This window comes from Rhinatrema bivittatum, chromosome 2 (assembly GCF_901001135.1).
Source record: "Rhinatrema bivittatum chromosome 2, aRhiBiv1.1, whole genome shotgun sequence".
Classification (NCBI taxonomy): Eukaryota; Metazoa; Chordata; class Amphibia; order Gymnophiona; family Rhinatrematidae; genus Rhinatrema; species Rhinatrema bivittatum.
This window is the reverse complement of record NC_042616.1, coordinates 414,380,651-414,399,540: the sequence shown is the minus strand read 5'-3', so window position 1 is coordinate 414,399,540 and position 18,890 is coordinate 414,380,651. Positions and strand designations below refer to the sequence as shown.

General features: G+C 47.3%; 1 protein-coding gene across 1 annotated transcript in view; it reads left to right on the top strand.

The window, feature by feature from the left end:
• The window catches only part of SLC16A8 (solute carrier family 16 member 8), a 57,097-nt gene extending 38,516 nt beyond the window's left edge, over positions 1-18,581 (top strand). The window contains exon 5 of the mRNA XM_029590153.1: positions 17,425-18,581. Coding sequence (XP_029446013.1) covers positions 17,425-17,777 — 353 coding nt within the window. The 3' untranslated portion in view covers positions 17,778-18,581. The remainder of the gene's footprint in view (positions 1-17,424) is intronic.
• The last annotated feature ends 309 nt before the right edge of the window (positions 18,582-18,890 follow it).

The following is an 18,890-nucleotide window of genomic DNA, read 5'->3' as shown; positions in this document are numbered from 1 at the left end:
AAAAGTAACCCTTTTTGATGGAGAGAGATAAAATGTATCAGGTCCTGAAAGAAATCATGGCTATAAACATTAGGGCCATATACGCTGCATAGTGTAACGATCGTCCCAAACAATTTGCCAGTGACTAAAACATATCTCCCTTCCTGATCAGAAAAACTCTGTGCTTCTTCAAACACCACATTTTTCCCAATAAGAATTGCAACACCTCCTTTCCGACCTACCGCCTGCGAGAAAAATACCTGCGCCACCCAATCTCTGTTTAATTTTCGACATTCGCCTTCAGTAAGGTGCGTTTCCTGCAGTAGTGCTATGTTTGCCTTCTGACGCCTCAAAGATTGAAGCACTTTAGCTCGTTTTATGGGAGAACCCAGACCCGCTACGTTCCAGGAAATGCAGCGTAGGATTTCAGCCATAGTCTAGAGAGTAGTGGGCATTCCCCCTCAACAGAACAAAAGCTTGTGCACTCCCATGGGTCCAACCCTCCCAGCCTAGGGAGGACCCTTGATCAGACCCCCAAATCACATATACGTCAACAAGTATGTGCTCTGTACATGCATGTTCAAGCCTCAACATGTGGTGCAATATCAAAAGCCCTAGGGGCCATAGCGAACATCCCCCCCCCCATCCCCCAATTCCCTTTCCCCACCTAGAACCCAAATTCGTGTCCTCCATTAATAGGAGGAGAAAGACCACCTGATCTACCTCCCTCCAGCTCCCCCACCAACAATGTCCAGTGCTATAACATTATATGACTGAACAATGAACAGAAACATCACAAACCAAACATTTTGTTTCAGAAATAAGGTAAGAAAAAGAAAAAGATTTTCCCCCTTCGAGAGCCAAGGCACTGAGCCGAGCCTGTCACTCCTCATGTATCTAGCACAGCCATGAAGCGGCCCTAAGAGGAGCGCTTCAGCGGGCATCAGTTAAAAATTGCTTCACCTCCGCCACTGACTCAAAGCTATGCCAAACTCCATTATGCTCCATGCGAAGTTTTGCTGGATATTGTAAGTTGAACCTCAGTTTCCTTTTGAATAAATCAGCACATAAGGGTGAGAACTCCCGGCGCTTAGCAGACAGAGCTGCGGAATAATCCTGAAAGAGCATTATTCTATTAGTCTCATAGTGCAGCGAGTCACTTTTGCGGAATGCTTGCATGATTTCTGCTTTCTGACTAAAATTCAGGAGACGTGCAATCACCACTCTGGGTTTAGGGGCATCTTGTTTTTTCATCCCCAATCTATGCGCTCTTTCAACAACAAGTTTGCCCACTAGATGAGGCAGATTGAGAGCTTCCGGCAGCCATTTTTCTAATAAGCGTGCAAGTTCCCTATCTGCCACGGACTCTGGCAGCCCCACGAATCTTAGATTGTTCCTTCGTGATCTGTTTTCCAGATCCTCAACTTTGGTTTCTAAGTCTGTGATTTGTTTGAGCATTGTGCCCTGTTTTTGTAATAGACTTTGCGTCTCAGTCTCCACATCAGCCACACGTTGCTGGGTATCAGCTACTTGCTGTTTTATTTCCAAAAGCGTTTCATTACCCAGATTAATTTTGTGCCCCAAGTCACTGAACCTTGGTTCCAGCGCTTTGACAACTGCCCCGGTCACTTCACTTACGAGATCCGTCGTTCCCGTCGCGGGTCCAGGGCTCGGGGGGCCGGCGGCCATTTTGGCCTCACTCTGTCGTGTGGGAAGCTTGTCCTTTCTCTGCGGTTTCGCGGACATGGCGACTTCGTCGGCACGAAAAAAAGCTGTAATCGGCTTCTGTGTTCCCTGTTCTGTCGGGGACGCCACTTTGCTCAAAAATTCGATGTCAATATTCGCTGCGAGGTGGTGGGGGAGCCAGGAGCACGGTCTGCACGCAGCTTACCGGCTCATCAGGTCACGTGGTCTCCCCAGGACTTTGTTTTTACTGTGGTGCAGCGGGCCATCAATTAGCCACATGCCCGACGCTGTTGGGAAAACATCCGGGCCTAGGACCTGAAGGAGGTCTCTTCCTGGGCCGTACTTCACCTGCACCTCCACTAACGCTGCCAGTGGCGTTAACCTCTGCGGACGGTGAGTTCCACACGTTAGCCCTGGTGGACTCCGGCGTCGGCGGCAATTTCATTATGAAGAGCCTGGTGGAACACTTAAAGATCCCACAAGTTCGTCTTCCAGCTCCTTTGGTCATCTCCTTGATCCAAGGTAAACCTCTTCCGGAATGTGTGACACACACCATGGTTCCCGTCCAGTTGAGGGTTGGGATCCTTCATCGGGAGCAGATGCCATTCTATGTGTTGGAGTATTCTATACATCCGCTCGTCCTGGGCCTTCCCTGCTTCAGGAGCACACTCCTCAATTCAACTGGAAGGCCTTGCAGCTATTTCGCTGGGGGCCGAATTGTCACGACAATTGCCTCCAATCAGTGACTCCAGTTTCTTGTTCCATTGCCTCCACCAGTCTTCAGGGCCTGCCGGCCTCCTATGCCTCGTACGCGGACGTTTTCTCAAAGCAAAAGGCCAAGATACTTTCACCTCATCGATCGTTCGATTGCGCCATCAACCTCCTCCCTGGCACTGAACCTCCTCGGGGTCGCCTCTATGCCCTCTCGCCTGTGGAGACGCAGGCCATGATGGAGTACATCAAAGAGAACCTGGAGAGGGGCTTCATTCGGAAGTCAACAGCCCGTAGCAGGGGCCGGGTTCTTCTTCATCGGAAAGAAGGATGGAAGCCTTCACCCTTGCATTGACTACCGGGGCCTGAATGCTATAACGGCCAAGGATCGTTAGCCCTTGCCCCTCATCTCCGAGCTCTTCGATCGGCTGCAAGGTGTGAGGATCTTCTCCGAGGGGCTTACAACTTGATCCATATCAAGGAGGGTGATGAATTGAAGATGGCCTTCAACACCCGAGACGGCCACTATGAGTATTTAGTGATGCCGTTTGGGCTCTGTAATGCCCCAGCGGTGTTCCAGAACATCATGAACGAGATACTCCGTGACCTCTTGTATCAGTGCGTGGTCGTGTACCTGGACGACATTTTCATATTCTCGGACTCTCTGGCCACTCACCGTCAGCACGTCGTCCAAGTATTGCAACGCCTCCGAGAACACAGACTGTATGCAAAACTTGAAAAGTGCCTTTTTGAGCAGGAGTCCCTTCCCTTCCTGAGGTACATCATCTCCAGCGAGGGATTCCGTATGGACTCCCAAAAGCTGAAGGCCGTTCGGGAATGGCCGCAGCCGTCCGGACTAAAGGCACTTCAACGGTTCTTGGGTTTCGCTAATTATTACCGATCATTCATATCTCATTATGCTTCCATCATCGCCCCGATGCCAGCCCTGACCCAGAAAGGCGCGGATACCAAGAACTGGCCGGATACCAAGAACTGGCCTCCGGGAGCGGAGGCCGCCTTTCATCGCCTCAAGGAGGCGTTCCTGCAACAACCGTGCCTTCGGCATCTGGATCTGCAGCGGCCGTTTGTCATCGAAGTGGATGCGTCCTCAGAAGGCATAGGGGCTGTTCTGAGCCAGACTTCTGAAAGTCATAAGTTACGCCCGTGTGCCTTCTTCTCCCACCAGTTCTCTCCAGCAGAGCGGAACTACGCATAGGCGACAAGGAACTCTTAGCTATAGACATCTCAGATCTCTCTCCAAAAATTTATTAGCTGTACCTACTATCAAACTTGCAAAACATGAATTAACTAGAAAAAGGGCTTTTTCAGTAGCAGGCCCTGTTTTATGGAATTCACTCCCAGATTTCCTCCGCCTTACTCCTTCTACACAACAGTTTAAAAAATCACTAAAAACCTACTTATTTCAGAAAGCCTATAGTTTATTCTCTAATTCATAAAATTAACACTCACTTATCTCCCACATTGTCACTATCTACCTTCAACAGATAATATCCATAAGAAATAATACTTTACATTCAATCCAATTTTACTGTTTAAACTCGTAGGGCATGAATGTTTATTGTACTATTATTTTAATGTTAATTTTAATTTGTCTTATTTTTTTAAGTTTATTCATTATGTATGTTTGGTTGTAAACCATTTTGATTAATTCTTTTGAATTGTAAAGGCGGTATATAAACATTTTTAAATAAATAAATAAAAATAAAGGTAGCCTTAGAAGAGTGGCGCCCTTGGCTAGAGGAGGCACAACACTAGTTTACGGTCTACACAGACCATAAAAACCTTGAGTACCTGCATTGGGCACAACGACTCAACCCGCAACAGGCACATTGGGCCTTATTCTTCACCCGATTCAATTTTATTCTTCGTTACAGACCTGCCGGGAAGAATATCAAGGCCGACGCCTTATCACATCTATTCGATGATGAACCACAGTTCATCATCGAACCGTGACATATCTTGCTGTCCGCCACCATGACCATCCCTCCTGGGAAAACTCTGGTTCTGCCGCACTTGCAGAAACAAGTCCTGGCGTGGGCTCATGATTCCCGCTGCTCCGGCCATCCAGGACAATCTCGGACTTTACAGAACCTGCGCCGATACTATTGGTGGCCTAAGGTCAACAAAGATGTCCGGGCTTATATAGAGTCCTGTCAGTCATGTGCTCATCACAAGAGGATCCAGGGGCGACTCCAGGCTTGCTTCAGCCTTTACCAGTTCCCTCAGAACCATGGACCCATCTGGCAACAGACTTCGTGGTTGACCTGCCGTCATCCAGTGGCAACACGGTCATATGGGTGGTCATCGACCGGTTTAGTAAAATGGCGCACTTCATGCCACTTCCAGGGTTGCTGTCCGCACCTCAGCTGGCCCAGCTGTTCGTCCAGCATATCTTCAGACTACATGGTCTACCAAGAAGTATCCTTTCGGATCGATGCCCTCAATTTACTGCCAGGTTCTGGAGGGCTCTCTGCCAGAAGTTTGATGTTACCTTAGACTATATGTCTGCTTTCCATCCACAGACCAATGGTCTTGCGGAGAGAACGAACCAAACTTTAAAGCAGTTCCTCCGTATTTATGTTAATGAGAAACAGGATGTCTGGGCAAGTCTGCTACCGTGGGCGGAATTTGCACTCAATTCTCATCTTTCCACAGCTACCGGATCTTCGCCATTTTAGATAGTGTATGGGAAGCAGCCGCGCCCACCACTGCCAGTTCTCATTTCAGTAGCTGCCAGTTCCCATTTCAGTAGCTGCCCACCGCTGCCAGTTCCCATTTCAGTAGCTGCCAGTTCCCATTTCAGTAGCTCTGCAGACGAGTTACACCGCCTGTGGATCTCCTCACGGCGCGCGCTGATCAAAGCCAGTCAAGCGGCAAAAAGATATGCCGATCAGCGAAGAAGACCATACCCGCCTCTCAGGCCGGGCCAAAAGGTATGGCTAAGCACACAGTTCATCTGCCTGAAGCTGCCATTAGCGCAACTGGCCCCGCGATTTATTGGGCCATTTTCCATCATTCGACAGGTCTGTGCCGTATCGTATCAGCTTCGTCTTCCGCCTTCACTCAAGATACACAACATGTTCCATGTCTCCCTCTTGAAGCCTCTGGTGTTATCGTGGCCTTCCAGTACGCCTCCGACTCCCCAACCTATTGCCTCCAAAGATGACCACTCCTATCAAGTCCGAGAGGTCTTGGACGTAAGAAAGCATAGAAAGAAATGGGAGTACCTTTTAGTTTGGGAAGGGTTCGGCCCCGAAGAAAACACCTGGAAGCCGTTGGCCAACATCTTAGACTGGAGCTTGCTTGAGCAATTCCACAGAGACCATCTGTCTAAGCCCAGACCTCCGGGGAGACACCCTAAAGAGGGGGGTACTGTTGTGTTCCGCAGCCATGGAAGGCCACGACCAGGGCCCCCTACCTTGCCCGCAACGGCGAACCACCGTGGCAGCTTCGGGGGGAAGTCCCTGACCCTGTGCCCGTCGCTCCTGCATGGGTCCCCGAGATGGCCGCCGGGTGGGGAGCCGTCCCTGCTCCACCCTCGCATCGTCCGGCAGTGTTTCCTCTACGGAGGAAATCCAAGATGGCCGCCACCATCTTTAGGCGCGAGGCCATGCCTCCTCCATAGATTTAAAGGGGCCAGGCCCCTTAACTACTCACAGCTGTTTCTAATGGGCCAGAGTAGAGGAAGTATAAAGGGAAGCTTCCTCTGCCCATTCCTTGACTTGGCAACGTCCCACATAGTCAGGTCTGCTAGCTTCGGTGAGTTCTTGTACTTTGGATCCTTGTTCCTGTCTCGTCTTGGTGTTCCTGGTTCCTGACTTCGGATTGGCTATCGGTGATTCCTGGTGTGTGACTTCGGACTGGCAAGCGGCGACCCCTTGATGTAAGACCTCGGACTGGTAAACGACGACCCTCTGGCACTTGACCTCGGACTTCTTCTGGACCATCATCTCGAAGGGCCCACCTAAGTCCCAGCGGCCCGGGTCCCTACAGGCTCCTCCTGGGGGGACCGCGGACTTCCAGTGGCGAAGACTCCGTTCCTCTTCTTGACATCACAACTCTTCATCTGCCTCCATAGTCGCCTCAGTCTCCAGTGCCGAGGGTCAGCTGGTCGCATCTTCTGTTCTGCCTCGCCACCCGACGGGAGAACCTATGGATCCACTTTCTAAGGAATACCATCCTCCCATCGGCCCAAGGGTTCACAACCTGAGCATAACACATCAGATAATATCTAATAATTAAAACCAGTAGGAATTTAAAAAATCTTCCCACGTTCTATACTTTCCAGTCACCCTGAGATTGTTCTGGATTAGTGGGGGTGAGGAAGCGCACAAACTTTTTCTTCCTTCACACACATACTGACACACACACACATACATACAAACTTCCTCGCACCTACTGACATTTACTCTCTCACACACATACACACACGCATGCATCTACTGACACACGCACATACACACATACACTCAGTCACACCCGCTGACATACATACACTGCCTTGCACCCACTGACACATGCATGCTCCCTTGCACACTCCCACTCTCTTTCTTTCCCCCTGCGACCTCTGAATGTATAAAAAAGAACTTTACTTACTCTGGTGGGCAGGAGGGATCCATGCAGGGATACCAGCTGATGGCCTTGCTGTGGGAAGAGGTAAGTAGAAAGGCCCAATGCAGCGGGGTGGAGTTAACCCCAACATAGGGGAGGGACTGTAGACAGAAATGAATCAGAGGCCATCAGTCAGAGCCTGAGGCCCTGGTGAGGCAGCAGCAGGAGGTCTGCTGGCTGCCTTGCAAGACAAAGAGAGCGAATAGGGCTGCAAGGTAAAGAACAAGCACTATTTTCCAAAAAAAACAAGCCCAAAACACGAGATTAAAACTACTTTTATTAGATGATATTTATACACAGAAAACAATTAAAAAATAATTTTGTGAGTGTAATGGAGGAAATACAGTGGCTTGCAATAGTATTTAATCCCCTAAAATGTCCATCAGATTTTTGTGGAGTACATTGTGGAGTCAGATTGTTCCAGACAGTATACGCTAAAAGTAAATTTTCAAACTCACAATTCATTATTCAGTAATGACTTCTATCTAGCCACCCTCCCATGCAGGCCAGTTGTACGGTTGACTGGTGCACCACCACTCTAGTCTCAGCCACTGAACTCTGTAGCTCCTTCAAAGTGAAAAATAAAAAAAACAAGGGCCTCTCACACTCATTCCCCCTCCCCACCCCCTCCAAGCACATCTCTGGCCCCCACATACTCATTCCCCCTCCCAGCACACTCATTCCTCCCATCCAGGTAACTTTTTTTTGATTGTTGCCAGCTGAGTGTTTCACTTCCTTTTGGGGTTCAAGCCTGCTGTGCTGCATAAAATCTTCTTTGGTCACCAGATGCTGTTGCTTGCAGTCAGTGCTTGTCTGCTCATGTGCTCCTCTGACGGTGGACAGGCCTGATTGGCGGCAGCAGCCAATCACAGGAGCAGCTGGGCACAAATCCCTTCCACCAAGCCCCCAAAAATACGATTGACAGAAAAAAAACACCCAATAAGAAGCAACCCGCAAATTGGAAAAAAAAAAAAAAAAAGCGAATCGCTAGAAAAAGAAGCTCATACTCGTGGGAAACAAGCGAGGTTGCTGCTGTGAGGGAAGGCCTCAGAATGTTTCCTGCCACTGCAGTGATGAAGGGAGAGGCAGGGCGCAATCCCACAGAGCTCAGCAAAACCACAGAAAAGAAAACAAAAATGCAGGCCCACAGAGCCACGCTGCAGCCGTGGAGACAAAAAATAAACTAAAAGCGATGGAACTACGGCTGGAGCCACCATAAAAGAAAAAAACAAAACAAACAGAAATGAGCAGAGAGTCTCGCTGGCGGCTCCCACTCCACGAGAACAGCTGCTGCGGGCCAGGATTAATTAAAGCCGCTCTGCGGCCATGGGGCCACTGCGATCAACAATGGTCAGGCCAGTCACATGACCCTGGACTTGCTTACCGGCCCACCGCTGCATGTCCGAAGCCCCGAGAGGCCAATCCGCTCCTGGATAAAACCGATTAATTTCACTTATGCGCGCATGTTTTATAATATACTGGCTTCTATGCAAAAATCCTGATTTATATGAGTAAGTTCTACTTTATTTTTATGCATAAAACTAGGGAGGATAACCTTAAAACATGCGCGCACGCGCACATATGGGCGCACCAAAACTTGCTCCAGTATTTTATAACTTCTGAGTATACAATGCATGTAAGTTCTAAAATATGTGTAAAATTACCTAGGGCATGCTGTAGCAGCAAAGCCACTACCTAGCCAGATGTCAAAAATTGCCATTGAGAGAGAACATAAGAACATAAGAAATTGCCATACTGGGTCAGATCAAGGGTCCATCAAGCCCAGCATCCTCTTTCCAACAGAGGCCAAACCAGGCCATAAGAACCTGGCAAGTACCCAAAAACTAAGTCTATCCCATGTTACTGTTGCTAGTAATAGCAGTAGTTATTTTCTAAGTCAACTTGATTAATAGCAGGTAATGGACTTCTCCTCCAAGAGCTTATCCAAACCTTTTTTAAACCCAGCTACACTTTTGTTGCCAGGGGATGTGGTTAGTGCAGCTACACTGCACTAACCACATCCCCTGGCAACAAATTCCAGAGTTTAATTGTTAATTGAGTGAAAAAGAATTTTCTCTGATTAGTTTTAAATGTGCCACATGCTAACTTCATGGAGTGCCCCCAAGTCCTTCAGTTATCCGAAAGAGTAAATAACTGATTCACATTTATCTGTTCTAGACCTCTCATGATTTTAAACACCTCTATCATATCCCCCCTCATCTCTTCTCCAAGCTGAAAAGTCCTAACCTCTTTAGTCTTTCCTCATAGGGCAGCTGTTCCATTCCCTTTATCATTTTGGTCGCCCTTCTCTGTATCTTCTCCATAGCAACTATATCTTTCTTGAGTTGCGGCGACCAGAATTGTACACAGTATTCAAGGTGCGGTCTCACCATGGAGCGATACAGAGGCATTATGACATTTTCCATTCTATTAACCATTCCCTTCCTAATAATTCCTAACATTCTATTTGCTTTTTTGACTGCTGCAGCACACTGAGCTGACGATTTCAAAGAATTATCCACTATGACGCCTAGATCTCTTTCCTGTGTAACTACAGCAATGAATTATTTTTCCCTGTATGCATCACCTTGCACTTATCCACATTAAATTTTATCTGCCATTTGGATGCCCAATCTTCCAGTCTTGCAAGGTCTTCCTGTAATGTATCACAATCCGCCAGTTCACCTATATGTACATGTTTATTAACCCCTTCAAAAAAGTGAATCATTTCTGAGGCAAGACTTGCCTTGTGTAAAGCCATGCTGACTTTTTTCCATTAAACCATGTCTTTCTATATGTTCTGTGATTTTGTTCTTTAGAATACTTTCCACTATTTTTCCTGGCACTGAAGTCAGGCTAACCGGTCTATAGTTACCCGGATCGCCCCTGGAGCCATTTTTAAATATTGGGGTTACATTAGCCACCCTCCAGTTTTCAGGTACAATGGATGATTTTAATGATAGGTTACAAATTTTTATTAATAGATCTGAAATTTCATTTTTTAGTTCCTTCAGAACCCTGGGGTGTATATCATCCAGTCCATTTAACTTGCCAGCACTTATGCTTTATCCTATTTTCTTCTGTTGGATCCTTCTTCTAATTTTTGAATGAAGATCTTTTGGATAAAATAGCTTCTTTCACCTCCCCCTTTAACCATGTTGGGAATTATTTTGCCTTCTTTCCACCTTTCTTAATGTGTGGAATACATCTGGACTGTGCTTCTAGGATGGTATTTTTTTAACAATGACCACGCCTCTTGCACACATTTTACCTTTGTAGCTGCTCCTTTTAGTTTTTTTCTATTTTTCTCATTTTATCAAAGTTTCCCTTTTGTAAGTTGAGCACTAGAGCCGTGAATTTGCTTACTGTCCTCCTTCCAGTCATTAATTCAAATTTGATCATATTATGATCACTATTGCCAAGTGACCCCACCACCGTTATCTCTCTCACCAAATCCTGTGCTCCACTAAGAATTAGATTTAAAATTGCTCCCTCACTCATCGGTTCCTGAACCAATTGCTCCATAAAACTGTCATTTATTCCATCCAGTAACTTTATCTGTCTAGCACAGTCCAGATATATTCCACACATTAAGAAAATTGGAAAGAAGGCACCACCATCGGCAGGCAGAGTGGGCTGATGAACGGAGGCCGGCTGGCGCTTCACCAATACCAGCCCTTGTTCCCTGTGGGTTGAGCCTTTGGGTGCCGGGGCCAGCTGGACTTAGGTGGCCTCCGTCGGTGGTTGTCGATGGATGGATCGAGGTCAGCCCAGAGGCAGCAACAGGTGAGGGTATCAGTCCATACTGGACGAGGTGAAATCCCGGAGACCCGGGCATCATTAGGAACACAGTCAGACAGGGGGCATCCGAGCAAGAGCAGGCCGAAGCCTAAATAAGCAATGTCCAGGATAAGGGCTGAAGAGGCGTCGTTGAGCAAGCTGGGTTCAGGGCTGGTGGCAATCTGGAAGAGGTGGCAAGCAAGGCTGAGGTCTGGATGAGGAGAGAAGCAAGTGGATGGTCAGACGAAGCAGAAGTCCAGGGCTGGAGAGAGGCAATGGAGTAGTCAGGCAATGCAGAGGTCCGGGGCTGGAGAGAGGCAACGGAGTAGTCAGGCAATGCAGAGGTCCGGGGCTAGAGAGAGGCAACGGAGTAGTCAGGCAATGCAGAGGTCCGGGGCTGGAGAGAGGCAACGGAGTAGTCAGGCAATGCAGAGGTCCGGGGCTGGAGAGAGGCAACGGAGTAGTCAGGAGATGCAGAGGTCAAACCAGGTCAGCAGTCCGAAGGGGAGATGAAGGAACAGGAACACAGGAATGAGGAAATAGGAACAAGGATACTCAGGAACAGGAAGTAGGAACAGCAGAAGCAACGAGCACTCGACAAGCGAGGGGACCTGTTGCAAAGGCAATCTGAGGTAGCGGGGCCCGGCCTTATATACCGGAACTCCGCTGACGTCTTCATTAAGTAGGTTCCCGCTGCGGGCCTTTATATGTTTTGCTGACCTTTATTTCTGCCTGTCCGCTAGTAATGAAAACAGCCACCGGGTTTACCAGCGTCGGTCTTCATAACCGGCAGCTGCGGCAGGTCCCTAGCGCGACCCCCTAATTTGAATATTGCATGGCGCCCCCCCCCCCCCCTTGCGGGCACCATGTGTGCGCTGAAAAGTCAGTGCCCGCTTTCAGCGCACATAATTGCATCGGCCCCCTTATTTGTGAAGCCTTTCCCTTCCCATCTGCCATTCTTCCTGCTCCTTCCTGCTGTCCTCCTTCAATCACGCCTTTCTAGAGGGTCTCGGTTTTGAGAAGTGACAGTTGTTAAAAAAAAAAGACATTAATTTATGCACCAATAGAAAGGAATTTAGACTTCAAAAGTGGTTCTCATTTAAAATTTGAGATATTATTGGCAGAAATAAAGGTCAGCAAAATATATAAAGGTGATACCTTTCCGTTGCACTAACTTAAAACATTTCTTGACTGGCACTTTTTGCATTCGGAGTGAATGAGTAATAGGCTCATTCACATGCATTCACTCTGCGTTGGACGCACATTAAATAGGCGCTAACCCCCTATTGTATTAGGGGGTGGATTAGCGCCTATTTATCCCACGTCCGACTGCGGGTTATACAGTGCGCTTGACCCCAAGGAAAGGGAGAGTGCTGGAAAGGAGATTTAGAGAGGGAAGAAAGAATGAGGGCGATTCTCTTTCAACCCCCCTCCCAAAAAAAAAAAAAGACTTGGCAATCCTATCCCACCCACTCCCACCAGCACTGAACCCTGTCTTTGTTCTTTACTAACCACACTATCCTGCCACCTCACTGCCTCTGCCCAGCTGTTGGTACTACTGAAAATGCACCTCTCAGCCTGTCTTCCATGGCCATGAATTTAAGCATCTTCCTGGAGCTCGTGTTGGCATTTAGCTAAAAGATTCCCTCCTCTTCGAACGCCCCTCTCCTCACAAAGGTTCCAGTTACTGAATATCACAAAAATGTGAAACTCCTTCTCATGCGAGTCCTGCCAAACACTCCTGCACTCCTCTTTCCTTTCCAGATCAGAGGCGGCCAACTGCATCCTGGCGACCCTCCCAGACTGGGCTTTACCCCCACTCCGCATCGCTCAGAGCCCCGCTGCCAGGCTGCTTTTACATCTGCTGGCCTTGCCCAAGCAACTCTTTTTTTTTTTTTTTGTGTGGAAATTACACAATTCTGTTCAGACTGATATTTCTTACCTTCAGATCCATTTACAGCCTTGCTCTTACCTGCATCTGCTCCTCAGTTACTAAATGTGTGTGCCTGTACTATCTTTGATTTATGACCCTGCCCAGCACTTAATCATATCTTTAGGATCCATTGTTTCCAGTTTAAACCGATTTTCTCTCTAATTTTTAGACTGATTAAAGAGCAGCTCCAAAGCTGCAGATGCGGTATCTCAAGGCCTCCGGGAACTGCTGGAAGCCGGTACGGGCCAAAGCACCTGCAGTGTTTCAGATCCTGTCCCCCCATCAGCAACAGTGTTTGCCCACCAGTGCCGCTGATAAAGAACTCGCGACTCTTCGGGGAAGCGAGCATGATGTAGGCAGGGAAGACGAGACAGGGTGGGTCGGGTGGGCATGATGAGGGGCTGGGCCTGGCGGGTGTTCCCCGGGTTGAAAAGGGGACGCACGGCTTGAGCGATCCCCTTTTCACCCGAGGATCGGCCGGCGCTGTTTCTATCTTGTCCCTCCCGCCCTCCCATTATAGGTGACTCTCTACTTGTCGCAGCCCTTGGTGTTGCGCGGTGACCAGCCTAGTCACACCCCTGCATATGGTTCAGTAGGGCACAGCCCTGGGGCCTGCGGCCCAACAGATCTCGCGCAGATCCTTGACGCTTTGACGGCCTAGAGGATGAGGGAGCCGAGGCACTTAGAACGAACGACTCTGACTTTTATGGTCAGGTCCCAGGCAAATGACACTGTGGCTTCGACGGCCAGGTGTCTGAGGTAGCCGCCCGATTTTCAAGCTTAACACTTCCTTGCAAGGGGTAGTGCTGGTCACCAAGAGCCAATTCAGTATTTAAGTTATAGAAAGTTATACAAGTTGTATTATTTAGGCTATGTTTGCTTGTTGATGTATGATATATTTTGCTGTTATTTGTATTTAAGGGCTGCGGCCATTATTTATTCCAACCAATAAACTTATCGAACGTTAAGCTGAGTGATCCTTTGTAATTGGGAAAGGGAGGGGGGGGGGGGGGTGGGGTGGTTGGTGGGTGGGGGAGGGTGAGTAAGGGTCGTGGAAGCATTTCAACTGTCCACATTGTGGAATTTCACGTCCCGCCTCCCCCTCTCCCCTCCAGGCAGCCAGTGTGCCTGCTGTTTGGTGCCGCCAGTGCAGCATTTGAAGCAGGCCCAGTCCACCAGAAGCACTTCCCAGCAGGCCCCCTGGCCCCCTACAAAAGCAGAAGTGCAGGAACCTCAGTAACTGCTGCTGCTGAAGGAGAGAGGAGAAGCCTGGAGCCACCACTAGTAAGGATGAATGCTGGTGCAGTGTGCGGGGAAAGGGAAGTTCTTGGGAGTGTGGGGAAAGATAGGGACGTGCCAGGCAGGGGTTAGGGGTAGAGCTAGTGATGCTGCCGAGTAGGTGAGTGGGAGAATCTGCTCAATATTGTTTTATTTTCCTGGCTTCTGTCCACCAAAATAAATTCTGACGTTTACCCAGAAAAAAAATGAGACATTTTTCCTTTGATTTTTCTCCTGGTTTTTTTTTTGTTCTTGTCATAATAATCCCTGATGAATTCCCAGGAAAAATGTAAAAAATAAACAAAAATGAAGGTCCCTACCTATCTTGTAATCTTCCTGCTGTTGTCTCTTCTCTCCAAGTATCTGAAACCATCTCACTCCTGAAATTCCAAACACTTCATCCTTGCCAAATTTTTGTCCTCGCTGCAAAACCTTATCTGTTTGAGGAAGCGTGTCCTAAGCTTTAAAGCTGCAATTATATTCTCCCCGACTTTTCTTGGGCGCTCCCTATCATTCTGCTGACCTTCACACAACTCTTTGCACAGCATCCTAGTTTCAGGCCACATATAAATGCCTAAATAAAAAAATTAAAAAAAAGGAAACTGATTTTAAAAAAATCCACATTCAGAGGTGTTGCTAGGTACCTAAAAGACCTGGATCACTGGCCCATAAGTGTTCCCTTCCCTTCCCGCCCCCTCCCCCCAAAATATTGATAATTGATCACCAAGAAAGATCCTTTTCTGTAAAAACATAGAATTGGACATCACACTTTTAAATATTGCATAATCTTTGTTCTGTGCCCCCATGCAGCTGTCCTATACGACCTGTGACAGGGAAACCACCGCATTCATTCAATCCCAGAAGGGATGGGAGGCGGTCTTCCACAGCTCTCCCCATACTTGCCTCTTACCAAACTCAGTCCATGCGGTGACAAAGCACCCTTGCTTATAAAGGGTGCTTTGTCTACAAACGTTTTGCACCATTGTTGCAAGGCATTAGGCATGTGTATTAGTGGCATCTCTAGACACAAATAAACCCCTGGTCAGTATAAACCATCTAGTAAAACTACCACTAAAATGATTCAATAAAATGGCGCCGGTCATCCGGTGCCCCTGCCATGTGACATGGTCCGGCCAATGGCACCGGTAGCCCCTGTCACATGGTAGGGGCTAAAGGCCACCGGCGCCATTTTGGTTAGTGGCAGCCAATGGCCCGGGAGCAGCAGATCTCTCCCAGGCCCCCCGCTGGACCACCAGGGGTTTTCGTGAGTCTTGGGGAGGGTTGGGAGGGTGGCGCAACGGGGGTTAAGGCAGGGTGAGGCGGGGGCTGGGCAGAATTTTGAAGGGGCACTTTATGTCCCTTCAAAATTCTGCCGCCTGAAGCGGCCACCTCACCCTGCCTCATTATAGAGCCGCCCCTGAAAATGCCACTCAAATTTTGACAGCAAAAAGGTATGTTTTTAAAGTAAGATGTTTCCTCTGCTCTGTTTAGTCGTAACTCATATCCTAGAGTATCCCCTCCAGCCTCATGGCTTTGTCCACTTTCAGTTTGTCTCTTCCATGCAAACACTGTCTTTCAGAAATAATGTGCCATTTACCAGCCTACCATAGGTACCCTTGCTGCCAACAGTTGGTGGCCCTTCTCCAATCCCTTCATCAGTGAATACAGGACAAAAGTGTTTGCTTAGCAATTCTGCTTTTTCCTTTTCTCCTGCCTCACAGTTCTCTTTTCTCCTCTCAGTCTTACGATCCCACCTCTGAACGTCCTCTTTCCGTGACGTACCGGGAAATTTCTCGTCTCTTTGCTTTCCCTCTTTAGCAATCTTTTCTCCCTGTTTCGCCTTTGCCATCGTGGCCACTTTCCCCCAATGCTTTCAGCATTATCAGATATTCCCTGTGCTCCTCTTTAAGAGGCCCTATGTCTATTTTGAATGCTAATATTTGTGCCTTCACTTTTCAGCTACCTTCTTCAAAAATCCTATTGGCCTCATCTTTTTTTCCTTTCTGTTTTTGTTTACTTTCTTAACATAAGGAATCTCAGGATGCGTTTTCAGTCTGTTCCAATCCTTTCTATACTGGTAGATCTCAGCAGGTCAGAGTCGGTCAGCATTGTTCTGACTGGAGCACTGTGAAGATGGGAGCTCCACAGGGGTCTGAGTTATCGGCAACCTTATTTCATATCCATTTGGTTCCCCTCTGCACAATATTGTTTTGTGTCAGCATAAATTACAGAATTTATGCCGATGACATCCATTTTTTTTTTTTGTGCTCTTCACATTTTCATGGTCAGATACCTTCACATTTGTGTCCCTTTGCTTACAATATGTGAATACATGGCTTATTCATACTAAGCTTTTATTAAACATTGAGAAGACAGATATCATATCGAGCAAGTTCCCTCTTCACAGTGCCCCATCCAAATTTCGGTTTAATAACGTATGCATTCCAGTTCGTCAGCAGGTCCGTAGCCTTGGAGTCGTGATTGATACAGATTTATCTCTGGAACCACGTTTTACCACACATTTTTTGCTATGCTAATTGTTAGTGAGCTATGAAGCATATTTTTGCATCTCATTACCTCATTAGCATAGATGGTGTTAACACTAATGCAAGCTAGTCTATGTGTGTTAACAGTACTGTTAATGTGCATTAACCACTTGCATTAGATAACGATCATCACGCATTATCACTTGCATTACTGTTAGTACAGTTTTAGTACATTGGCAGGATTAGCTGATTATACAGAGATCAGACTGCAGCAAGCTACTTATGAAAACCGATGCCGAGTTTACCGGTGTCGGTTTTCATAACCGGCAGCTGCGGCGGGGTCGCGTTAGCAAGGAGGCGCTAAAGTCGCGCAAGCGACCCTAGCGCCTCCTTGCTAGCACGACCTCCTAATTTGTTGATAGCATGGTGCCCCCCTTGCGGGTGCCATGCGCACATTAAGAAAGCGGGCGCTAAAACGTCAGCGCCCGCTTTCCGCGCTTAATAAAGCATCGGCCCCTCAGTGTGTCGAGATGCTTATGCAGTAGATAGGGTCTGAGAAAAATGCTTTTTAAATCGACGAGTGCAACAATGTACTGAGGTGATCGCGGTACTGTCTCTTTAAAAGCAGCCAGAAACTGCTGCAAAACTTATCTGTTGTAAAATTTGGATGCTTTTTTTTCTTTTTCCAGCCCAATTAAACTGAGAGAAGGTAGTACGGGCTGACTTCCATGATGTTCCATGGGAGAAAAAGCAATTAGAAAATACATGTTTCCTTCCATAGCAATGAGTTGTTTTAGTCTGAAAAAACTTAAAACAGAGCTATAAAAGTAAGATCCATTTGCTATTGATGCCAGGGGCTTAGGCCTAGACCATGCTTGCACAAATGAAGAGACGAGCCTGCATTTCTGAATTGATTTCAGATTTTATTTTTGTTCCCAGGACGGCTGGTGGACACATACAAAAACTACGAGCTGATCTTCTACGTGTCTGGCTCAGCAGTGGTCTTGTCGGCTCTCTTCCTGGCCACTGCAACGTACTGCTGCCTGCGGCAGAGGCAGGAGCAGGAGGCCCCACCGCCAGGGAATTGCAGAGACATCAGTGACCCCCCAGAGGAGCCCGACATTCCTGAGCCGCATGGTGGGGAGCAGAACTGCTCCATGGCACCGCAAGCAGAGGACAGAAGAGGCGGAAGGAAAGACCCACTAAAGGAGGGAGCATCCACCCAAGAGGAAGAGGAGGATGCAGACGGGGATGTCAGCTCTGACCAGACAGTTGAGATTAGCAGCCTTTAGTTTCTGCAGTAGCTGTCAACATTTATTCCAAAAAGAATATAGGGGAAGCATTGGTAGAAGATAAAATGTTTTTGTCCTTATCTTGTGAGTGACTGGTAGACTCACTAGTGTCATTTATTTTTTTATTAGTTTCCCCTGCATTTATTGGCATGGTAAAATAAATAAAAAAATAGTAGTTTGCTGTTTTTTTGAGGCACACTGCAATGACCAGGAGTGGACAATAATGTGGCAGAAGAATTTCAACAGTGATAATTACAAACCAATGCACAAAAAAGTCAGTTCATACTTCTTGTACCCAGTAATGACCTCACCCATGACCATTTCATTAAGGAAAGAGATCATAGAGGCATTGTGCATAGTTCTTTTAAAATACTGCCCCGGTGCAAGGGTAGACGTGGAGGTTCTGAAATGCCTGGTTTTCAGGATATCCACAATGAATGTGCAGGAGACAGACTTGCATACAATAGAGGCAGTACATAATATTTCATGTATATTCATTACTGGATATTCTAAAAACCAGACTTGTTTGTGGCACTTGAGGACCGGCGTTGCCTAAGCCTGGCCTAGTGTGTACAGGCTATCAAAAAGGATAATAGGGAGTCATAGTCATGTCACAGTGGTGATACATACCAGATCTAAAGCCCATGATTGCAAAGAAGGGCTTATGGCACCAGGTTCTTAACCCTTGTTGCAACTGAGCTGGAGGCCTAAAAGAGCAGGCGGAAACTTCTGGGTCCAAAAAAAAAAGGTTAGAAATTATTCTGAATCTAAGAATATAACATAAGAACCCAAGAAATGCCATACTGGGTCAGACCAAAGGTCCATCAAGCCCAGTATTCTGTCTCCAACAGTGGCCAATCCAAGTCACGAGTACTTGGCAAGTACCCAAACATTAGATAGATCCCATGCTACTAATGCTGGCAATGAGCAGAGGCTATTCCCTATTGATTAATAGCAGTTTATGGATTTCTCCTCCAGGAACTTATCCAAACCTTTTTTAAACCCAGCTATACTAAATGCCTTAACATATCCTCTAGCAATGAATACCTGAGCTTAATTGTGCATTGAGTGAAAAATAATTTTATCTGATTTGTTTTAAATGTGCTACTTGCT